Source organism: Hirundo rustica, chromosome 2 (genome assembly GCF_015227805.2).
Source record: "Hirundo rustica isolate bHirRus1 chromosome 2, bHirRus1.pri.v3, whole genome shotgun sequence".
In the NCBI taxonomy this organism is placed as follows: Eukaryota; Metazoa; Chordata; class Aves; order Passeriformes; family Hirundinidae; genus Hirundo; species Hirundo rustica.
Genome location: NC_053451.1, coordinates 4,112,594 through 4,135,100, shown reverse-complemented (window position 1 = coordinate 4,135,100; position 22,507 = coordinate 4,112,594). Strand labels below are relative to the sequence as shown.

The 22,507-nt window shown below is 39.5% G+C and overlaps 1 protein-coding gene across 4 annotated transcripts in view; it reads right to left on the bottom strand.

The window, feature by feature from the left end:
* Nucleotides 1-22,507, bottom strand: part of LOC120766126 (ephrin type-A receptor 6) — a 372,678-nt gene that overhangs the window by 19,496 nt on the left and 330,675 nt on the right. For all 4 annotated transcript variants that reach the window (XM_040091493.2, XM_040053571.2, XM_040091502.2 and 1 more), the window contains one exon: nt 867-1,016. In XM_040091493.2, the coding sequence (XP_039947427.1) occupies nt 867-1,016 (150 nt within the window). The remainder of the gene's footprint in view (nt 1-866; nt 1,017-22,507) is intronic.

Sequence of the window (22,507 nt, the reverse complement as noted above, 5' to 3'; positions counted from 1 at the left end):
ATTTCCCAATGACACTTGAAGTCACTAAACCTATGTAGAAGGTCCCAGGTGCTCACTGCTCATATTCTGGCACTGAAATCCTGTGGGCAGGAGAAAAGGAGTCCTTTGTGCTGAGAACTGCTGACCTGCAGGGAAAGCCCCCAGCAGTTGGCATCATTTGGGACTGCAGCATCATTTTGTATTAACACACTTTTATTTTGGATGTAGGCGTAATTAAACATCGCTGCCTTCATGCTGTAGCTGATTATTTAATATATTCTAAAGGGAGAGGTTTGTGATTGTCTTTTTTTTTTTGTTGTTTCTAAAGGGTTTGGTTGTTTTCTTCCTTTTCTTCTTGAAACAGTGAAATTTTTTTTTTATATATTAAAATCTCCCCCAGATCCTTATCCCCAAATGACCGATCAGCCTTAACAAGCAACCAGACTTGAAGAGCTGAATAACTTAGCAACAATGTAAAAACAGCCATCTGGGAAAGCCTTGTCAATTCTTCAGAACCAATGCAGGAATATTCTAGGCACATACATGAGAGAGGTTAATGTGGCTTGGCTGATATTCCACATTTTGACGTAGAGCTTGATGGCTGGTATGAAGACTGAGTGTACCAGTTTGAGCTGTCACAGGGATCCATCAAAGAAGAGAATTTGTGAAAATTTCAGTTGTGGTAGAGGGAAAAAACCCTACCATTTCCCCTTTCCCATATTTTTTTTTCTAGAACAAGCTTTCAACTATAGTAGAAGAAAATTTGGGTTTCTTTTTTAAATTGAGATTCCAGCCTGGAAAGGGAATGAGCGAAGCGGGGCAGGGAGTGGCAATAACTTTTAAAGCACATTTGTAGAAGTTGCAGATGAATCCTGGGCAGTACTCACATCCTGGTTGGACATCTCCCAGTAGGGCCTCTCTCCGTAGGACATCACCTCCCACATGACAATTCCGTAGCTCCACGCGTCGCTGGCCGAGGAGAACTTGCGGTAAGCGATGGCTTCGGGAGCAGTCCACCTGATGGGGATCTTCCCACCCTGGAAATAGGCGGAAAACTTGTCAAGATGATTAGGATACAGATAACATATGTTTAAAAGAAAAGGTGGAAAAAACAACCCTATATTCTGAGATTCTACCTTCTGACTTCCGTCAATTTGCTGAAAGTGGAAAGGAAGAAATAGGCCTTTTTTATGGAATTTGAAAAAGAAAGACTTCCTGTGTAGTCTAATTCACCAATACCTGCACTTCGTGAAAACAACCCAGTTCAAAGAGCAGAAAGCATTTGAGATGATTAATGTTTGTTCAGTCATATAAATAATCAGAACATGCATTTTGGTTGAAAACATCCCAAGCCCTAAAATGCTAGTTCATTGACATTTAAGATTTTTCCATAAATGAAACAGAAACATCTATTGCAAAATGGAACATGGAAAGCTCTTAATAAAAGTGTATAATCAGGAAAGAAACTATTGGTGTTCTACACAAAACATTACATTTGAGGATTTCTGTTAATTTTTGTTGTGCCCTTTAAATATCCAGGTAGAAAACGAACCAAGTGTGCTTCTAAATAGGCATTCCCTTAGGATATTCGACAGTGTCATTCTGCAGCCTACAACTTAAAAAATAAGCTCTCCCACAAAAAAAAAAAAAAAAAAAAAAAAAAAAAAAAAAAAAAAAAAAAAAAAAAGTAAGAAATCAATCAACAAACCTAACTTAGTCTTTACAAGACCACAGGTTGCATAATTTTTCTCTGACATTAGTATTTCACATCATGAAATCCCTTCTATTCTCTCATAAACAGTTTTGGTGTGAAAACTACTTTTCCATCTCAGGGGAAAAAAAAAAAAAAAAAAAGGTATTTCATCTCCAGGTACAGTGCTCATTTCAAAAGTATATTGTTTTCTTTTCAAGAGTGTACATTTATTATTCTCAGTGAACACTTTGGAGAGAGAAAAGCAGTACAGTGAAGGTGCCACTAGATGGTAGAAAGCGGCAGCCAGTAGAGCTCAGCACACTCAGCAGTTGTTGCTTTCAACAAGCAGCAACAGATTCTGCTCAGTGTTGTAATTGTATTTCTGACTGAAACAAAAGAGGAAATGAACTAGAACATCCATTTGGCAATGAAGAGAGGCCACAGTAAAAAACAAGTATGTAAATCTCTGTTAATTTGCTTTGAATGTATAAAAAATTGTCCGAGAGTTGTTGAGGCCTGACTTGGCTGGTTGAGGAGCTGTTTGTTCTACCAATAAATTGTTCAAAATCCAGGCTCTGTGTCTGTGAGGATGTGCCAACTCAGCCAAGCTCTCCTTGCAGATGGAAAATGCATGGTTATCATTTATGTTGTGTGACAGTGGCCAAGACGTCCTTTGGACATTTGTACATTTTCTGCAGCTTTTTCAAAGCCTTTGCTTCCTCACATGTGCTAAGTCACTTACTGATTTAAGCACTAATAAGGTATTTTTTGTATTTTTGTCCAAGTACCTCCATTATCCCCCTTTTATTTATCCATTATCCTGGTAGTCAGATCACTCATCTGGCAGAGATGCAGAAGATTTGTCCCTCACCTGCTGCCACCTGCTCTCACCAGCACTGCGGTGTGTGATGCTCTTGGTCCCCTCCCAGTACAGCTGTTCCACTTAAGAAGCAATTAAAAATGGTTTTTTGGGTGTGTGAATGAAGAAACAGGGGGACAAAAGAGAGTTGCAGCAGGATACTGTCCAAGGAAAGGCCAGGATGATTTCTTGTCGCTTCTCCAGGAAATATTTAATTTATACCTTCTGAAGAAATTGGGTAAGAGCACTCGGTGGTTGATCTCAGTCTGGTTTCAGTGGTCTTTTCATGAAATAAGCAAAGTCTGGCTTCCTGAGGCACTGGAAAAATTAGCAATTCAATGACACAGATGTGCACCTTACGTTGGGATATCCAACCAAAAGGATTTCTGAGAAACAGGAAGTTTTAGGGTCTAACTGCAGAGGACATTTCAGAAGCATCTCTTCACATCCCCAAGTTATGGGCCTTGTCCTTTTTACTGGATTGGGTTTAGGTCTCTATTTCTAAAGATTTTGTCACCAAACTTGGGTAATTCCATCCTCAGTTAGATTCCTGATTTGGAGAGTTTTAATAATCATTTATTATTTTTTGAATTTTTAAGGAAATTCTTACGTTAATAATTAAATATCTACTTGAAGGTAAAACACAAATCTATACATGTGAATAAAAGGCATTTGGGTATTTACAGATTTTACTTTTAATGTATATATTAGCATAGTATAGATAACATAACAGGAAAACTATCTTTTTTTTAAAATCTGATTTTGTATTCCCAAATTATACTCAAAAACAGAGGGCACATCTTGAGCAGCGTTTGCAGCTAGATTTGTGACTCCTGGCTAAATAAAAATGAGTTTTAAAGAATCTGATCAGACTCTATAACTACTTTCATGACTGAGCTTCACTGACTGATCCCTTTTGGACTGAAACAGTAGCGGCTCATTGAGTGTGAAAATGAGAATGAAGAACAGAATCTTAACAAAATTCAAGGCAGTTCATGTTCAAGGGCACAAGATGTGTTCACAGTTGTAAAATAAAACTCTTTTGTGCCGGCTCTAAAAAACTCTAAATTTTTTACAATGGGCTCATCTCATGTATGAAGTTGTTATATTAATGAAAATATGAATTTCAACATTTAATTATGGTTGCAGAATATATTTTTATGCAAAAAGGTTGTTTTATTTATTTGAAAGCCATTCAAAAGGCGGAGATTGCAACATGAGTACCTTAAGGAACACGTATGGCTGAACAGTAGTAATAGCTGTTCATGCACAATAAAAGAACACATAAAGTTTAGAGGGGCTGAAAATGTATTTCCCATTTCTGATTAAAATAATAAACAGTGTTACTGATATTGGATTTGTCTTTTTATATTTTAATCTAACTGGGGAAATAATAAATGTAATACTTACTGTTTATACAATGCCTCACCTTCAAATTAAGATAATTTATAAATCATTTACATTCTGCTGCTATAGCAATGAGATCTCTCTGTGTTGCCTGCATTAGAAAGCCCTTTTTGCTTTTAGGTTATTCTCTCTTTTTTTTGTTGGCTTTTTTTTATTTTGGGGGGTGGGGGTTGGTGGAGGGGCAGAATGGGTGTTAGGAAACAAACTGTTTTTCTGCTTCATCTCATACATTAATAATGATATCAGTGATAGCCTAATTTTATTTTCACACAGTGAAATAACACTAACTCCACAGTTCAAATAATTAGAATTCAGCCTTTTTTCCCTGTATGCTGCCAGCTGAACAGTGCCTATCTCCTGATTTTTTCGTGATTGTAATTTAATAAGCAATTTTACCACGCAGCATAAGAGTCCCCTCGGAATTATAATATTAGGCTCACATTGCTTAGCTTGTAGAACTGTTCAGAGATGAGCCCTTGAAATGAAATTTACCCCCTCAGCCACACCTACACACAGGCTGGCTTTCCCTGCAGAACTGGCAACAGCCACACATTTCAAGGCAGGGCTGGAACTCCGTGGTGCAGAACACCTCATTCTTTACCTCAGGCCATGCATGAAAGAGAGACAGTCTGCACAAAGTGCCCTCTCTCAGCTCACACCACCAGACAGTGCACATGATGACTTGTGTGGCCACAGCTGCCTTTTTGCTTTCTCCAGTTTGATTTTTCTTTTTTTTTTTTTTCCTACTCTACATGTTAGACATCTCTTTAAAACCGGGAGGCATTAACGGTTCCGTGAATTAAAAATCTAACCGTATTTCCAGATTCCAGCAGAACAATGTAGCTGGCAGCTACAGCCCATTATCCTACCAAAAAAAAGGTCAGGATGCATCAGCACGCTCAAAATGCGTGATGTGAATAAACAAAGGAGGAAGCTTTTTAGATGCCCAGAACTTCTGGCACGCCCTGGTAGCTGACTGAGAGCCTGAGGTACAAAACTGAAGGCGAGGTGTGTGTGAGCTCCTACAGCCCCTGCAGAGCCAGCAGCAAACCCAGTGAGTGCATCAGGCTCACGGTGCCTCAGAGGTGTGAAAAATGCCTGTTCCTGTGGGAAGGCTCATTCTGTATTTTCCTGGAATGACAGATACTTCAGAGGGGCTGGCACAGCACCGGCTGCTAAACGCTGATCTGGATGCACAGGTATCTAGAAGTGTCTAATTCTGGGAGAAAAGGCGCTGAACTGTGTGCACCGTTAGTCTGATCTGGCCCAGGAATTCCTGTGCATCTGTCACTTCCTGCTCCTTTGTGTGCCACGGCACTGAATCCTGCAATCACAAGACACAAGTACAGTACCTGTCTTTTCCTTTACCCCAATGACAGAAACAGGGAAAAAAAAAAGAACTTCAGAGTGAAGGCACGAGACACAAGTAATGAAAGAGATTAGTTTTAAATATTGGACATAATTCATCATTCTGTACAAAAACCTTCTGCCACTTTACTAGAGTGATGCTTTTATTTGATGCTCAAATTTTTCATGTGCAATGCTACAAGTAGTCAGAATTTAACATCCTCAAATCATCATTTAGAACTATTCAGTACTATCAACAGTCTTCTGCTGTGCCTATTGAAAAGTGTCTATTGAAATATCAGAGAAACTACATGGCAAGATAACAAAACTGCTCTGCAAAAGCATTTCAGAATTTGAGCTCATTATGCCCAATTCCAGTTAGTTCTACCAGTCTCATTTCCCTCAGAACTGAAATGAATAAACTCCCCTGATTTTCAAAAAGACTGAATTTGCTTTTTAATTTGCTGGGAAAATATTAATTTTCTTTCAAATGTCCTGATTAACAATGCTAAAGTTAAATATGTGGAACTTGATTTCCCCGCCCCCCCAAGTTCGCTATTCAAATTTTCAGAACAAGTTATTTATGGCTTTGAGGATATGTTAATTTTAGTGGCTGTTAACCCCTACACTGCATATCTATTTGTGTCTTCCAAAAGAGGAAAAGCTGTCGATGGATGGAAGGAACCAGCACAGAAGATATCGGCAGAATTAAAGCATACAAGACAGAATGTCTGTCCACAGATCATCAGAAACGCTTCACATGAACCAGCAGAGGTGTATGAGGGTGCTTCTCCAAAATATTCCACACCATCCTGTCATTTTGTCTTCCTAAGGCCCTGAGATGGATGAATTGAGTAGTGCTGCATATATATGCACACCTCCAGCAAGGCAGATGCATCCTACCCTGTCACCTTTTAGCTCAAAAATCAAAGAATTAAAATATTAAATGACTTTGCTAAAATTCAAAGAATTATGAGAGCAGAAAACTCTCTCTAATAAAGTGGAGATTCTCATTAGGAGTGGCAGCAGCATTCACTTCCTTTGAAACAAAGCCCTTCGGCAGCCCCTTGCCTGCTTTGAGCACTGATCCCACCTTGGGCTGAGAGACAGTGAGAAGGCTGATAAAAATGCATAGTTCTGACCCTCAAAATCCACAGAAGTGAAATGGCAGTGATTATTTTTGACCAGCTACATCTATCCTGCTTTCATACTTTCCTGACAGGGCAATTTAAGGAACTTTATACAGTGACAAAGAACTCCCAAATACAAGTGGTTGATACCGTTGCCTCTTGTTTGTGTAATGAACTGGATTAAACATCCTTTCTTGTTAGACAGGATGCCTTTCTCTACAAGGTGCTCACTGAAAATAGATTTTTTTTTTCCCCCCAAGAAATATTAGTTTTAAAATATTTGTTTAGATTTTAAATTAATTCTGGGTCAGGAAGGTTGGTGAGGACTGGTGGTGTCCTCAGAGCCCTGGTGAGAACCAGTCAAGTGTACCAAGACAGATAAACACAAGTATTTTGTAAAACCTCTTTGAGACAGGTCTTTTGAAAGGTAATGATGAGACTGGAGGGGCCAAAGAGTCTCATACTGTTTTAGGGAGTGGGACTTCACATTTCCTTAGGATTAAGAATGCATTTTACAGTATTGTTCTTGATCATAAAGAAACCCTTTCCTCTTCTGAAATTAAATATCGGGAGCATGCATCTCTAGCAAATCCAGTTTAGAAACTACAGCACTATTTGACAGTAATGATAGGAAAAAAAATGTCATTTTTCCTTGAAACTAATATTTCTGGCAAAGATCTATCTCTTTTCAAGAGCATCAATTTCAAGCTATCTGCCAGCTGTGTCAGCACAGCTCACATTACAGCTGTAACCAATTTCTTGAGAGTTACTTCTCCGGGAGTCCTTCAATCTGCACATCCAGCCCATCCACTTTGCTTACACAAGGAGTCCTACCAAAGTCAATGGAAAAGGTGAAAAGGAATTTTTTTTTTGGTCTGAGCTGCTTATTTGAAGGATGCCTTAGGTTGCACAATTCTGCAACAAAGCAATTTGCTACGTGGTCCATTCTTCCAACAGAACTGAGTTACCAAACACAAATATTTCTCTAAACTCAAGTAATTTAAGTTGGGGAAAAAAAAAAAAAAACAACTTACCAGGCACTATGTTTTCTTAAAAGCACCAGGGGAGGCTCATCTCTGAAATGATGCCCCTGCCTTGCCCAGGCCTTCATGAAGTATTTATTAATGGATCAAAAATAAACTGTTACCGTGCGCTGCTTGAACACGGGATGTTATTATCCATCATTAACAATTTCACAGCTAGTGATTTCCACACTCATATCTAGCTGACATGCACAGCAAACACTTCCTAAGTTTCAGGAATCAAGTGGCCGCTCTCTGCGCTGCCATAATGCCCAGATCATTCATTCCCCTGCTCTGCTCCTGAACCCTGCCATAATTTCTTCCATGAACACAATTTGAAGTGGCCAATAAAAACTCTGAAGCATCAGAGAACTTGAAAAGTTAGAACAAACTGAAATGGATCCAAATGTAAAATGAACACTATATAGGCTATAGTGCTGTCTCCAGTAAACATTTTCACACTCTATTCTTTGGGATGCTGTTCTAGTGAGAATGTAGGAACTTAGATACTGAAGTAACATACAGCTAGCTCTGGGGTGCATGAGATTTTATTTACCTAGGGCTTCTTCAAAATTTATTCCAGAAACAAGTTGGAAACAGCACAAAAATTGGGCTTTTCTTCTGAGAGTTTCAGTGGCACACATGGATGATGATCAGAATTATTATGAGGCTGAGCTACTCTGCAAGTACCACTGCTGCAGTTTTCACCCCAGCTGCATCAAGAAGTGCAGAGGAGAATTAATATCTTAGTAACTGGTGGATTACATTTTCTGCTCGCATTTTTGTGAGGTCACTTCTTATTTTATCCTGAAGGAGTTTACTGGTTATTTAAGTTTCAGTCAATTCATGGGTAAGTGCCTGGTCAAAAGATGGGAAACAAACAGTGAGAAAGAAAAGGTCAGTTTCTAGAGTGGCATCCCCCAGAGATCAATGCTCTCATCCTGCTGGCAGTGTATGTAGAATCTATAATACAGGATGAACTGGGAACATCTAAAATTGTACTAGAAATCCAAAGGTAATCATGGTAGTAAAGATGATGAGGATTTATGACTAAAATTTGCCAAAGACCCTTATGGTACTGAATTGCAAACAGATAAAACATCACAAAATTCAGTGTTATAGTGATGCACACGGAATAAAATGATCCTGACTTTACATAACAAGTAACATGACAGCACTAAGCTGTCACAAGACAGATCTTGTAGTTATAGCACAGACTTGGCTCTGTAACAGTATCAGTCCTCTGCTCAAAAGCAGAGAAAAGGGAAAAAATTGAATGGAATTGTAAAAATAATCAAGAAAAGGAGAAGGAACAGCACTGTTGAAACCTAGGATATTCCAGCACATTGTTTACTGATTAGAGTCTTTATCCCTCATTCCAAAAGGACACATTGAAACTAACAGAGAGAATAAGTGATCAAAGGTACAGAATAAAAGAAAGTAAAAATGGTCTGTAAAACCCTGAATATAATGGATCAGATATTAGATGGAGAGAATAGATCCAAGGTACTTCAACCATAAGTGGTAAGCAGCAGATTGAAAAAACATTAACAAAACCATTTTTTAAAAGATGTATTGCTACAGGATGTGACAGACTCTAAAAATTCAAACCTTTTCAAAAGTAACTAGGTAAACTTACAGGAGAAATATTTGTGAAGGGTATTACACACAAAGACCTGCCTCTGATTCAAAGGAGTCTTTGGGCCACAGACTGCTGAAAGCTCAATAACCTGAACTGACAATGCATCATGTGCTCAGCATTTTCACATATTGCAGAGAATCTGGAATTCCTCCTTGGAATCTCCTGCTTGTTTGCCTTTTGGATTCATGCTTCAGAGCTCACAAGCATTGCAGTTATCTCAGTTAGGCCTCTAGTCTCTTCCCATCATCTCAGTTTGTTTGCAGGTGAAATATAAACACATGGTTAACAGTGTCACTGGAAAAAAAGTCATTGATGCACATGTCAACAGCATTTTGAGGGAAAAGAAAGTTAAAAAAAATTAAAAAGTTAATTTTAAAGGAAGTGAGGTGTTCTTTGATGTGAAAGAATATAACTGTAGATGGGTATCTGAAGCATCACAGATCATTTTTTGTTGTTGATTCTATGACTACATTCCTATGTCTCTACCATGTTTACAGATACCTTTTGTGACCAAACCTTCTGACAAAAGGAAATAAACAATTCTACTCTTAGTAAGTTTTAGCAAAGGAGAAAGCACTGGGTACTAAGGAGAAGAATCTGTGAAAGTATTGCCCTGAGAGAGTGGGGGCTGACTCCTCGATGAGCACGTGGAGGTCTTATGTTTGCTCCATAGAGACACGACCCTGTCTTGTAAAGATTTTAATATCATATCTTTCAGCAGCAAAAAGAAATTCATTTAGGAGGAAAAAGAGAAATAAAAATATTCCCAGATTGCTGGGAATCATGCAAGTTTCATGCATGTCTATATCAGCCCATGCTGCATAAAAATATGGCTTATCTGTTGAAAGGGAGATGAGAAAACAGCTGCTGATGAAGGTGAAGCAGCTGAGTCCAGGGTCATGGATCAGGAAGCAAAGACAGGGAAGGCTGGCCAAGGGCAGGGTGGGCAGTGAGGCTCAGCAGAGGACAGGATGGTAACACCCATTTATCCCACAACTGGCCAAAATGCTCCCAGTGCCACCCTGTCGGTCTTGCAAAGAAAAGAAGCGCACGAGCCACGGCTGCACCCCCAGCACGTCTGACTGCCAGCCAAGCCCATGCTGGGGGCCTGGAACCACTGGGAATTTAAAAAGCATGGATGGTGGGAAGGCAGGATGGGAAAAACATCCAAGGCTAGATCCAGTCACCTCCACATGGTCTCGAGTGTCTCTTTTGGCACCGTCACCTGCTCACGAGCTGTCACTGGAGGAAATGCAGGTCTTGTGTCTGCCAGAGATCTCAGGGACCATTGGGCCTCTACAGATATGCAGCTGATCCCTTGCCTATTTCCCATGTGTTTAATGAAAACCAGTACCAAGCCAAGCAGAGAGATCCCAGTGTTTCTGCAGATGGAAGAGCTCAGGATGCTGCTGTACTTCTGGGCCAGGCAGCAGCTCAGTGACCCATCAGTTGCACAACTTCAGGTACAACACAAGTTGCCCAGCTGGGAAATATTTGGGCTACTGGGGAGAAAGGTATAGGGATGTGGAAGGCTTATGAGTAATTTGATATTGCATGAGGCCACAGGAGCATGGGAGGGATCTAGACTTTACCAGGGAAGTGGAAAAGCTCAGCAAGAAGCTGGAGGTGTTGTGAAGGTGCCTGGGGAGGTTCTCAAGAAGATGAGAAGTTGTGCTATAGAGGTTGCAGAAGGCAGCCTGAGAACCAGGGTAACTGTGGCATGAAAATGCAGCTGATGTCTGTAATGGAGCACCAGGACACAGGGCTTCATTAAAATAAATAAATGAAATAAATTTTTTTGCTCTCCTCTGCCCCTGGAAGGTATCCAACAGATTCACAGGTTTTTCTGCATAGCAAGGGACACACAAGGATCACGGAGTTTGTAACTGCCCAAACACAGATGAAATGTATCACCAAAAATATGCCAAAGAAATGAACATTCAAGCCTAACTTTCAGTCCAAGCAGGGGCTGCTTCACCACAAAGCTTCCCTGATGTTTCTATTTGGTGCAGTGACACGGTGGCAGTGCCCATAGATCACTGCAGTGTGGCAGTATGCAAATGGTTGAATAATAGGATAACCATCTGTTGGATGATGAATAGTTTGGCACAGGGATGTGGTGAAGCCTTCCTGCAGATACCCACACTCACCCAGATCTCTGCCAGCTGCCTAAGCAAAGGGCACTGAACATCAAGCTGGTTTCTATGTCACGCTCATCTGCGACTCAGCAGAGCAAAGCCCTGACTGATGAGCGTGAGGGCAGCTCCAGCCACACCATTTCACGTATTGGTGTTTATACTGGTGTAATCTTGGCTTACAGACACTGAGGATCTGCTTCTGGCCTTTACAACAGTGACACTCCTTAGTACTGCACTCTTCCTAGACTTGTGTACTTTTTCCTGTATCTTGACACACTTTAATTTAGGCTGCTTTTGAATTGTGGCACTTTTGTTCCGTAAGTCAGTTGAATTTACACCTTGTAATCCCCAGATGGAATAACACTTTGAGTTCTTCTGGTGCATCACACTAAATCATCATCTGACTGATGATAATATAATGAGAATAACATATTAACATAATTTATCATTCCTGTACCTTGCTCAGGGGATATTTTACTTTATCATATAATATATTACTTGTCACTTCCATGACATATTACATTAAGACAGCATCAGAAGGAAACATTTTGATGAAGCAGTACTTGGATATCAAGGCCAGGTTGGATGGGGCTTGGAACAACCTGGGAGAGTGGAAGGTGTCCCTGCCCATGGCAGGGGAGATTGAAACTACAAGATCTTTACAGCCCCTTCCAACCCAAACCATTCTGTGACTCTTTCACTATTGTCTGACATCAAACTTGCCACCAGTGCTAGACCAGCTGTGGTTTATCTTATAATGACACCCTCTAAGAAATTGGAACTCTTGCATTACCTTCATAAGTTCACCACAAAGCTTCATCAAAGTAGCTGATAACTGACCTTTTAGAGTATCTCAAAAAAAAAAAAGTCCAGCATGTTTATTTCACTTAAAAAAAAAAAAAAAATCTACCTAGCTCTGAATCTTGGAAAAGAAGGAGGAGTGTTGTTTTAAAATTATTATTTTTTAATTTAGAAACATTGATTTTTGCAGAGGTAGGCTGTCAAATGACAAAGCTTCTTAAACCCCAAGTTTGCTGAAAGACAGCCACTTTAATAATTTTCAGCATTAAGGCACAGGTGCATGGAAACTTACATAATATATGGGTGCAACTTCTGCAGGAAGCATCTTTTTGTGCTAAAAAAATCATACGCACTGACAGTTTCTTCTTTCTCAATCATCTGAGTTATGTTTATATACTGAGAAATGAACATATGCATATATGAATATACAGGCAGGAAATGGATTTCCAAATCTCTGGTGGACAAGCAAAGAAATACATTGCAACAGGCAGCTCTAGCACAGCTGTGCCTGCAGCAGCTGAAGGCAAACTCTTTCAGGTAATAGCATTGGGGAAGGCAGAATAAATCAAAAACATTCAGCAGAACTTCATGACACTTTAGGAAAATGCATTTTTCTACTCAGTCTCTAGATAGTTAACAACCTACTCATTTGCCCCCACTTGATTTCTGGATTATGACCTTGCATACTTAAGGAAATTAAAGCCAAATGGTTTTGATATCAAAGAAGTTACAGAACACTAATGCATGGTTTTGATTTCTTGTTGTTAAGGTCTTTTGTGTAAAGTGCTGAAGTTCAGCCTTATCTTCAAAATCCGTATCGCTTGAAAAGAAACCAACCCAGAGTGCTAATCAAGACAACACTTATTTTCACACTCACAGCAAAGTAGGGTATTTTATAACAAATGCATTCCTCAGTTGCTTGGTTTTGGTGTAGGCTGGAAATTCCTGGAGCAGCTTGGTGATCATTCTCAGGAATTCCCAACAACCAGTGAAAACCCAGTGAGAGAACTGAAGGAAGAACCTGAATTTTCAGAGGATGGGGGTCATACTTTCACCCAGTAAAACAGCTGAATCAGGATGAAAAACCTTCAGGCAAACTCAGTGTCCAGTGATTTAACACCACCAAAAACAACACTGAAAACTCAGCAACTTCCAGAACACTGCTTGATTTATTCCAGGCACCAGAGAACTGACTAATTACAGCCTTAAGAATGTGCTCTGGGAAATTGATACAGATCAGTCCTCAATCCTTAAACTTCCACACCTTCTGGAATAGTCCCTGAAACTGTCCCCATGACTACACCATCAATATCTCTGGGGCATGTACTCTTCTAACCAATGAGAGGTAGATGGTGCTGCACTTTTGGCATAACTCAGCCTAATTAAAAACAAACAAACAAATAAACAAACAATGAGGTAATGCCTTCCATCCCCAATCACAAGAGTTAATAGAAGCAATGGACCGATTTTTTTTCATGTATATTGCTTTTTGCAATATACACAGTGTTTCCATGGACTAATGCCATGGCATTTTATTGCACATTTGATCTTTTTTAGTGCTTCAAAATCTTTCAGTTGTATAAGATTTTCAGCAGCGGAATACAGGCAATTGCTGCTTCATTAAAAATGTATGGCAAAAATAAGCATGAGTACACTTAAATAATTTTGTTTATTTTGGCATTTGAGGGTTGAAAAGCTCAGTGTTGAAACTGCCTTCTTTAGATTCATGATAATCACAGCAAATGCACCATGCAAAAACCTTGAGTCAGATAAACAATCTTGTTTTTGTGTTGTTGCTCAATTGTCTTCACAATTCCCTAAAAGCCTATAAAGGTTTTTTTTGGAGGTATGCTGACCAATAATGATTTTTCCAAGCACTGTAACCAGATCTGTTTTTCACGCTTTGTATCTTATATGCATTTCCAAAAACAAGAGGTGATTTTGCTGAAATGATTAAACATGAAAATGGTGCAGTAGCACTGCTCAGCCATTTTACTCCTCAGCATCTTTTACAGCTCCCAGCTAACTACTCTCATGGTAACCCCCTGAAAAAGCTGCTGTCTCCATTTCACAGTGGGAAAACCAGAGACAGAAGTTGAGGACCATCAAATATTCTGAATACCTGCAACTCCCACTGGCAATAGCTGGATTTGTGGATGCCTATTGTTACTGAAACCGGGCTGTAAATGATTTATATGGGTAAAACTGCAAGGTGGAAGACCAAGAATCTCTGGAATAAAGTTCTAGCTTATGCAGTTGTTGGGTACCTGGGCTGTGCCTTCATCTCACATGTGACTAATGATAGATTTTGTACTTATAAAAATACAACAAAATAATGGTCAGCTGCTATGAATGCCTATGCGGACACCTTTCTCCTTTGCAGTGTGTTCACTTCAGTAAAAAAAAAATCCACATACAGATTTTAAAGAATGAAATAGTTATAGGCAAAGCAGAACCAGTTCTAATTTGGTATGGAAAAATCAAAATTATTCTCAGTATGCACCTAACGAGGAAAGGATAAACTATGTGACTCAAAAAAAAAAAAAGGTATTACCTCTAACAATTCCACCTTGGAGCAACCTTTATAATGCTTACCAGACCTGCATTATATTCCACATGCAATGGAGAAATGTTGCTGAAGTTATTAAGCCACAGAAACACATATAAATCTCTAGGCTGTTAAATAATGAATCATCTTCACTATAACAAATCAAACCTTTTCCTCAATGCAACACTGTGTTTGTTGCATGTCCCAAAGTACAGCTGCGTTGATCTCCTACCTCTGATTTTGTGAACACTACCAAACCAGCAGAATGGTATTCAAGCTCTAAGATCATACAATCTGCCCTATATTCTTTATTCAGCTTAGCTCAAAAGAGCAGAAAGCAAGCTGATAATTTCTCTTTTATCTGTTATTCAACTTGCATGCGAACCTTCATAATGGAAATTCAGTTTCATATTTTAGGCTTGGATTTGTTTTGAATGGTGGTGTGTTGGTTTTTTATTTTTTAATTTTTTTTCCTATTAAGTCTTATTCCTCTTACCATTAACTTGATTAAGCACGCATCAGCACTATTAAGCTGCAGGAGTAAAATGTTGGGTTTCTTGTGTTGCTCTGGGATTTGTCATCAAGCCAAACTCACAGATGTTCCAATGGACACACAGCATTTGGTCCATCTCTAGGATAAATATCCTAGTTTGCTTTATCCACACTGTCATGACCCCAGATAAGTAAGCAGCAAGATCAGCTAAGTCTCCTCACCTACTCTGTACTTTTGATAAGCTGACACAAAGCAGGGAGCAGAAGTGAAAGAGGCAGAATTAGAAAAAGAGAAAAAAATCCATGTGATTTTCATGCCTCATCCCAGAAGACTTTCTTCTTTGAAGATTTGTTTATGGTTTTTCCTGTTGTGACAAGATGCATATTTCCTTACAAACAACAAGGCAGGTAGAAGCACTTAGAAGCAGCAAAACCTGTGAAATTATATTTAGTAGCTGGGTAGAAATGAGATGATTGTGATGGCTCAGAAGTGCATGAATAACTCTCCCAGAATCCTCACGGGGTCTCACCGGCTTCTACTGTGCTCCTGAAAGACACTGGCCTATAAAAACTTAATAAGACAGAAAATTGGGAATTGGTATTTTGAAGGACTCCGGCATAAAGAAAACAACACATGTGCCTACATGAAGGAATCGCTCACGAGCAATGAACAGCTCGGTCCACAGAGACGTCGGCAACACAGCAACTGCAAACAGAAGTGTGTGATGCCGATGAAACCTGCAGGAACGCTGAACAGCTGGGAGGTGCCCCTCACATGGGCTATGAAACTGGTGTTGCACAGCCAGCAGCAAGAGTTGTGTGCATGTTAACTATGAAAAATCGCTTTTCCCCACAGAAGAGCTACCGAAATACACATCTCTCTAAAGCTAGGGTAAGATCTTGGGTGTAGGGAGGTGAGTTCCTCATCAGTGCCTGTCCCTGCCTAATCTCCCGTGAAAAAAATTGTGGCCCAGCTGGAAAAGGTTCACTGTGTTTCGAACAAGTACTTTCAGGGGGAATTTTGAAGAGACACGTTTTTAGGGATTTTTGTGAAAAGCACCAGTGTTTCAGTGCCATGATCACTCCAGCAGCTGATGCTTCCCGAACAAAGATAACTCAGAGTAAAATCACCTGCTCTGGCAAGTGAGATGCCCGCAGTTCGTGGGGCCCAGCCTGTGCGTCTGCTGTAATTAAATATGCACACAAATTGAAGCGGGCCATGTTGCTATTCCCCTTGATGGAACAGACCTTCTGGACAGAACTTTCAGAGCCTGAGGTAGTCATGTCTACTTGGATGAGTCTTTGGCATGCCACATCAATCTTTACTTTAAATTTTGTATGAGCTTTAGATATTTCTATTTTACTGCACAGGTTAGCAAAGAGCATCCCATCATGTACAGCTGACTAATACAAATACTTTTTGCTACTTGCTATGTCAGTCATGGAGCAATAATAGGTCTTTTTAGAAAAGGAAAAAGGCAGCAGTCCTGTAAGATGGATATTTTCATTTTTCTTTGGGTTTTTAGGTGAAAGCCATGGGGGAGGCTCCCGGTTTCCTCCAGCTTTATTTCTGAGGCCCCTTTGCTTGGGCTGCCACTGACTCTGCTCAGGGAGAGACACAGGAGAAGGGGAGATTTGGCAGGCAAGAGACAGCCTCGAGAAGTTTGTTATGATCTGGCAGCCAAGCCTCAGAGAGGAGAGGAAGAACTTCCCTAGAGATGAGAAGGGGCTGGCACAATTCAAAAAGTCCCAGATTAAACCTAACCTTCAAGCAAGATCTGCAGTTTTCTGCCCAAAGTTCTGGCTGACTCAGGGTCCTGTCACAAGCCTTTTCTCCTCAGTTTCCAATAGGGACTTACAGCCCTACTGAAATGAAAATATTTAACCATGAAACCTGGTATCTCCTGCATGTCAAAATGACCCTGTAGATGATTCTGTCACCTACACATGCCAATGGGATATTACTATTCTGTGCAGTTAGTTGTTGCCAAAAATATATATGAGCCCCCTCACTGTTCTCTCCTAATTAAGAAGCAGATGTTACTTATGGTTCTATTTCTGATGGAGGCCAAATGTTTTGTATGCAATCGGAAAGAAATAAATATAGTAAAGCCTCAACAAATTACTGATGCTATGCATCCCAGCATATTTCTTTCAGGAAGAGTGTAGCAGATCTGCTAAACAATTTATGAGCATGACAGTTTCATGAACTTTTGGTAGCTCCCATTTAGAAAAGACTGAAAAGAAAGTCTGCACACACAGTGCGCATTCATCTAATTGAATAATTTACAGTGCATTGTAGTGTGGGGTTTTTTCCTCTTTTATTCTATAAACTGAGAAAATTTCAGAAGAAATACTATGCAATGAAATATATTCCTTTTGTTAGTCACAGATGTTAGATGTAACTTTCTATTTGCTCTCTTCTACACCTGCTTTTATTGTGACATTGCTGTACCATGAATAGACCCAGAGAATTTGATCAAGAGACTAAGGGAATCCCAGCAAATTTTTCCATCTTTCTGATTAAAAAAAAAAAAAAAAAAAAAAAAAAAAAAGCCTAGTCCAAGAAAGTTATTGCCCACAAGAAATGATAATCCATTTGTGTGGTATGAAGCATGCCTTCCTGTTTTAGTGGAAATACCCAGCATTAGCCTGTCTCCAGCACGAAGGAACAAGGTGCAGAGATGAAATCTTGAGAAGCAGACAGGCAAATCCACAAGGCCAGACTCACTATAAAAAACATGAGCAGAAATGCTGTTGACTTACTCTAGTGCAAATACAAGAGAAAGCCAAGCGTTATTTCAATTAGCACACGGAATAAAACCCCAGTTTAACTGGGCAATTCAATGCCTATCTCTGATCCTAAAGCCAAGGGGACTGTGGCACTCCTGCTTCCATTCTTATCCAGAAGAGCTGGCTATAGGAATATTTTTTACATGACATATTAAACTGGAAATTCTGCAAAACCAAATTTCAAGGATACACGGTTGAGAACACAAAATTAATAAAAGACAGAATTAAATGTGTGTAATTACATGCTGTTAATCAGAGATAGTGGAATAGGGATCCTTGGCTTCCCTGGATGATTTTTAGGGTGCTCTATTGACTTCCTCCTCTTTTTACAATTCCAAATGCTCACTGAGTAAATCTAGACCAGTATATTATATCTCCTTTCAATTTAGAACAATACAACAGAAAAATTGTTACTCAAGACAGATACACACATGCTCTCCTTCAACTCCTGGGAATACATTTTCATCCCTAATCAGCCTCTGCACATTTGAAGAGTATCCTGAGTAAACAGCCCCAGCACAGGAGCTCGTTTTAAAAGTAAACACATCTGAATTACTTCACTCCTGTAATGAACTATGCTAAACTTACTAGGCAAAGATTAGTCAGAGAGCTGTTTCTGAGAAAATTATATCAAAAATCAGACCAAGGGAACAACGACCAAATTAAAGTTTATATCAAGAACATTTACTTAAAGATGTTGTTGAACACATTATTTGGCAACTTGAATTAATTATTCCAGCTAGTTAGAAAAAAGGCTGAAGAGAGTCTCTTCATGTTAGGTACTTTCACAAAGCCAGCAATTTCATTAATAATTTGCTGAAAAGTTCAGTGATCAATTCAGAGAAATGCGTTTAAGCACATTAAGCTTACTACAAAAGTGAGACTACAATGATTGTGCAAGGCTTATTCAGTGATACAGAATGAAAGCAGTGCCAGGCTGATGGATATTCCATGCTTCTCCAGGAAAAAATGACCATGAACAGTGCGTCTGCCTACATATTTAATCAATAGAACCGCTCCTGTAATTCTGGGAGTGTATCAGCACTGAAAAGCCTCTCTGTGCTTAAAAATAAAATAAATTAACCTAGAATCATGACATTGCTAAAGAGGCTGAAATAAGAGGAATGGCTAAGTGTGGTGGCTGACTTGCAGGATTTTGAATTAGCATGAAATTAGTATTTTCTTGGAGTTTCCTGTGTGTGTTATAATGATGAATTTAAGGGAGGCTTTGTAAGGAGAGGCAAATATTTCATAATTGTTCCCAGCTTCCTCATTTTGGAGAAATGGCTGTAGAATGTTTTTCTTAGGCTACAAGAGGTTGCTCACCAAGTGTTCTTTTGTACAGGCTGTGACAGCTACAGTGGGAGAAAGAGCTGATGCTCTCAAGGTAATTGTTCATGCTGGATAACACCTTATCCACATCCAGGAGTATTTATTTCAGGGGAAGCTCGGAAGATTTCAGAGTTATTCACCCTGAGTAAGGATAAGCAAGCTTCTAAGTAGATGTGCAACACATTTATGATGATATTTACCCTAAAGGTTTTTTGGTTTTTTTAAAATAAAGAGTAGGATGACTGCATTTTTTATTCAAAAGGTTTTGTAGTAAACCCTCAGATGTGGATCTTCAAGAGGGAATTTAAATGAAAAGCAGAGTGCCTGATGGAAATAAGGGACAGTGCCAGCTCCAGATATAAACCAAGACACAATGAAAAGAGGAAACAGAGGAAGCACTAATAGGTAATGCACTGAAAGTGAAGACAGAGGCAGATAGAAATTAGAGTAGAAATGAAATCACAGTCAGTGATGTGGTGTTATGGGGGAGGAATGCAAGTCTGATCTCAAAATGCACTTCAGCTGATTTTAGAAAAACAATGAAAAATCGTAACATTAAGCACGATCACATTACTAAGAAGAAAACAAAATCTTCCATGTGGGTTCAAGTCTTTATAAATCCTTCTTTACAGCCAAATATCACACATTTCTTTGCCAGGGCAGTTATGCCTGTTCATCTAATGCCTTACTTGCAAACAAAACTATTTCAAGATAGTAGTGAGTTTGAGTTTATTAATGACTCAGTTTTCCTCATCTATTACTCCACAAAACCGGTCCTTTCTGACATCTGAACTGTGAACCTAAAGCCTCTATGGGACAGACAGTGATATGAGTCTGTGAAATATTTTACAGAAGACAATAAAAAGCCATGAGATTTCTTAAGAGAAATCACACCCCCCCCCCCCCCCCCCAAGCCCTCACAACTGAAAACAAAATTCTGCAGCTCTAGAGCAGAAGAAAGTGGAACAAGGAGTCCAGAATACAAAAATATAATTTCCTTTTCATGCAATAATACACACAGTTACCGCACACAGATTTTGGAATTACGTTAAATATAATAAATATGAAGTTGTGCAGGTTGTTTTTTTTGTTTGTTTGTTTTTTAAACTATTCTGTCAATGAAGAGATGTTTAATATTAGGAGGCACAAGAATCTGCAACCCTTTAAGCTGATGAGGATGCAGCCACAGTGGGGCAGTCAAGGACAAGGTACAAGATTTGCCTCTAGAGCACTTCCAAAAGTGCAAGGAGCGGATCAAATATTATAGATACTAAGGGCAAAATCCCACAGTGCTTAGTCAGGCAAAACTCCCATTGGCCTCAACAGGAGTTTTGCCAGAGTAAGTACTGAGCAAAGACTCTGATGTCTGACCTAGATTTATCAGAGCCACACCAATCTAACACGTTTTCCAGACAGACGAGCACCGTGCCGCGATATCCCTGCGACATTTCGCTTAAAGGGAAAAACAGAAACTGCAAACTGTGAATCATCCTCCCCTCCCAATCCTCCTGCTAATAAGGAAGGGAAGAACTCACAGCTGGGCAAGAAGCTGCTATCCTGAAAGTCTGCCAAAGGGCAAGACTGAAAAAGAATGCAAGGAACTACAAGTTTACCACTGCAAAGTTCTGAAACTCTGATAGATAAGGCAAGCCCACAGGTGAGATTCCCGAGGGTTTGTGTATGACTGAAGATAATCTAGCTTTCACTCCTGTAAGCAAAAAGGCAACAGTGAAAAACTTCTTACTGTAGTTATCCCTTTGATTTAGGGCAAATCACAATTCCTACATGGTCAGTGGAAATTCCTCTGGTTGATTTCACCAGAGATTATTTTAGGTGAATAACTAGGTCAGTCTTGTTGCCAAGTTAACATTTCTATTACAGAAATATGGAAGTAGATTAAGTTTAACACAGGTGTCTACCTTGCCTCAGAAACTTCCTTATGTAATTACAGAATCCCATTTACAACAACTTTGATATCATGTACAGGAGATATATTAGAATTAGTATCAAAGTGAGCAGAAAAAGTCATCAGCACGTGAGACGTGCTTTTTTTGAATTCCTTCTTCTAGCTGAAATGAATACCAAAACCTTGACACAACAGCAATCAGGCCACAGGTTCCCCCAGGAGAGCAAAGGAGAGATGATGAAACATCAGTACTGCACATCTAAACATAAAAGCAAAAATCATACTAGGCTAGAACTCTCCCCTTTCATATTTCACTGGATCTACCCTTTGCCAGATTCTTTATATAAAGACTAGTTGAGCAAAATGGAAAGATACTCCTTTTTTATCTGTGAACTCTTCCATCATTAATCTATCCTAAACCCTCTCAGATGTGCAATATTACCCAGAGAAGCAGGCAGAATCATAGAACCATTTAGTTTGGAAAATACCTCCAAGTTCATCAAGTCCACTCATTACCCCATCACCTCCATGTTCATCACTAAAACACATCCCTAAGTACCACATCTTTTAAACATCTCCAGGGATGGTGACTCAACATATCCATAATGCTGATATTTGCCCCCAAAAAGTCCCCACTTGCTCTCTTCACATATGTAAAAGAAGAACAGGAATCTTGGTTTTCCCCAGCCCTGTGTTTTGAAGACTGGATGTCAGAATTCCAGGCTGAAATCAATTAGGATCAAGTCCTTGCTAAATTAACTGAATTCGTTTTCTGTGTTACCATCTCTTTTCATGGAACATGAACATAAATAGTGTCTCTGAAATTTTAATGCCTCTTTCTCATTTGATAAATTTCAAATTGATGACAGTCATTAAGAAACACAGTTCTGGCCACAGTCACGTGCAAATACAATGTAGGGCAACTCCTCAGGAAGCAGGCAGAAAACCCTCCGCCCCTTTAAAGACAGTGAACTGTATGTCACATCTTTAGCACAGAGGAATTCCCAATTCTGAAAAACAAACATAATTTCATCACAATCTAGCAGCGCTGCCAAGGATTTTCCACTTCTTCCATGGTCATAACTCTTTGCTCTCCAGTTGACACGGCTCAGTGCAACACACACCGCAGCAGGGGAAGTGAGACAGAAACATAAATTATCGGCAGCAGCTGAAGACACAGGATGAGTGTGCTCTGCTCCTCTCCAAGCTCTTTCCACATGAGCTTTGAAATATGCACCTGAACTGTGCCTGAACAACTGGCTGCTTTTAAATAACCAAGTCCAACAAGGGGTTGGTTCTTTTTTTGTGGTTTTGTTGTTGTTGTTGGTTTTTTTTTTTTTTTTTTTTTTTTTTGACTAGAGTCAAGAATTCATTTAATTATACCCATGGACATAACACATCCTGCTATGTAATATGTC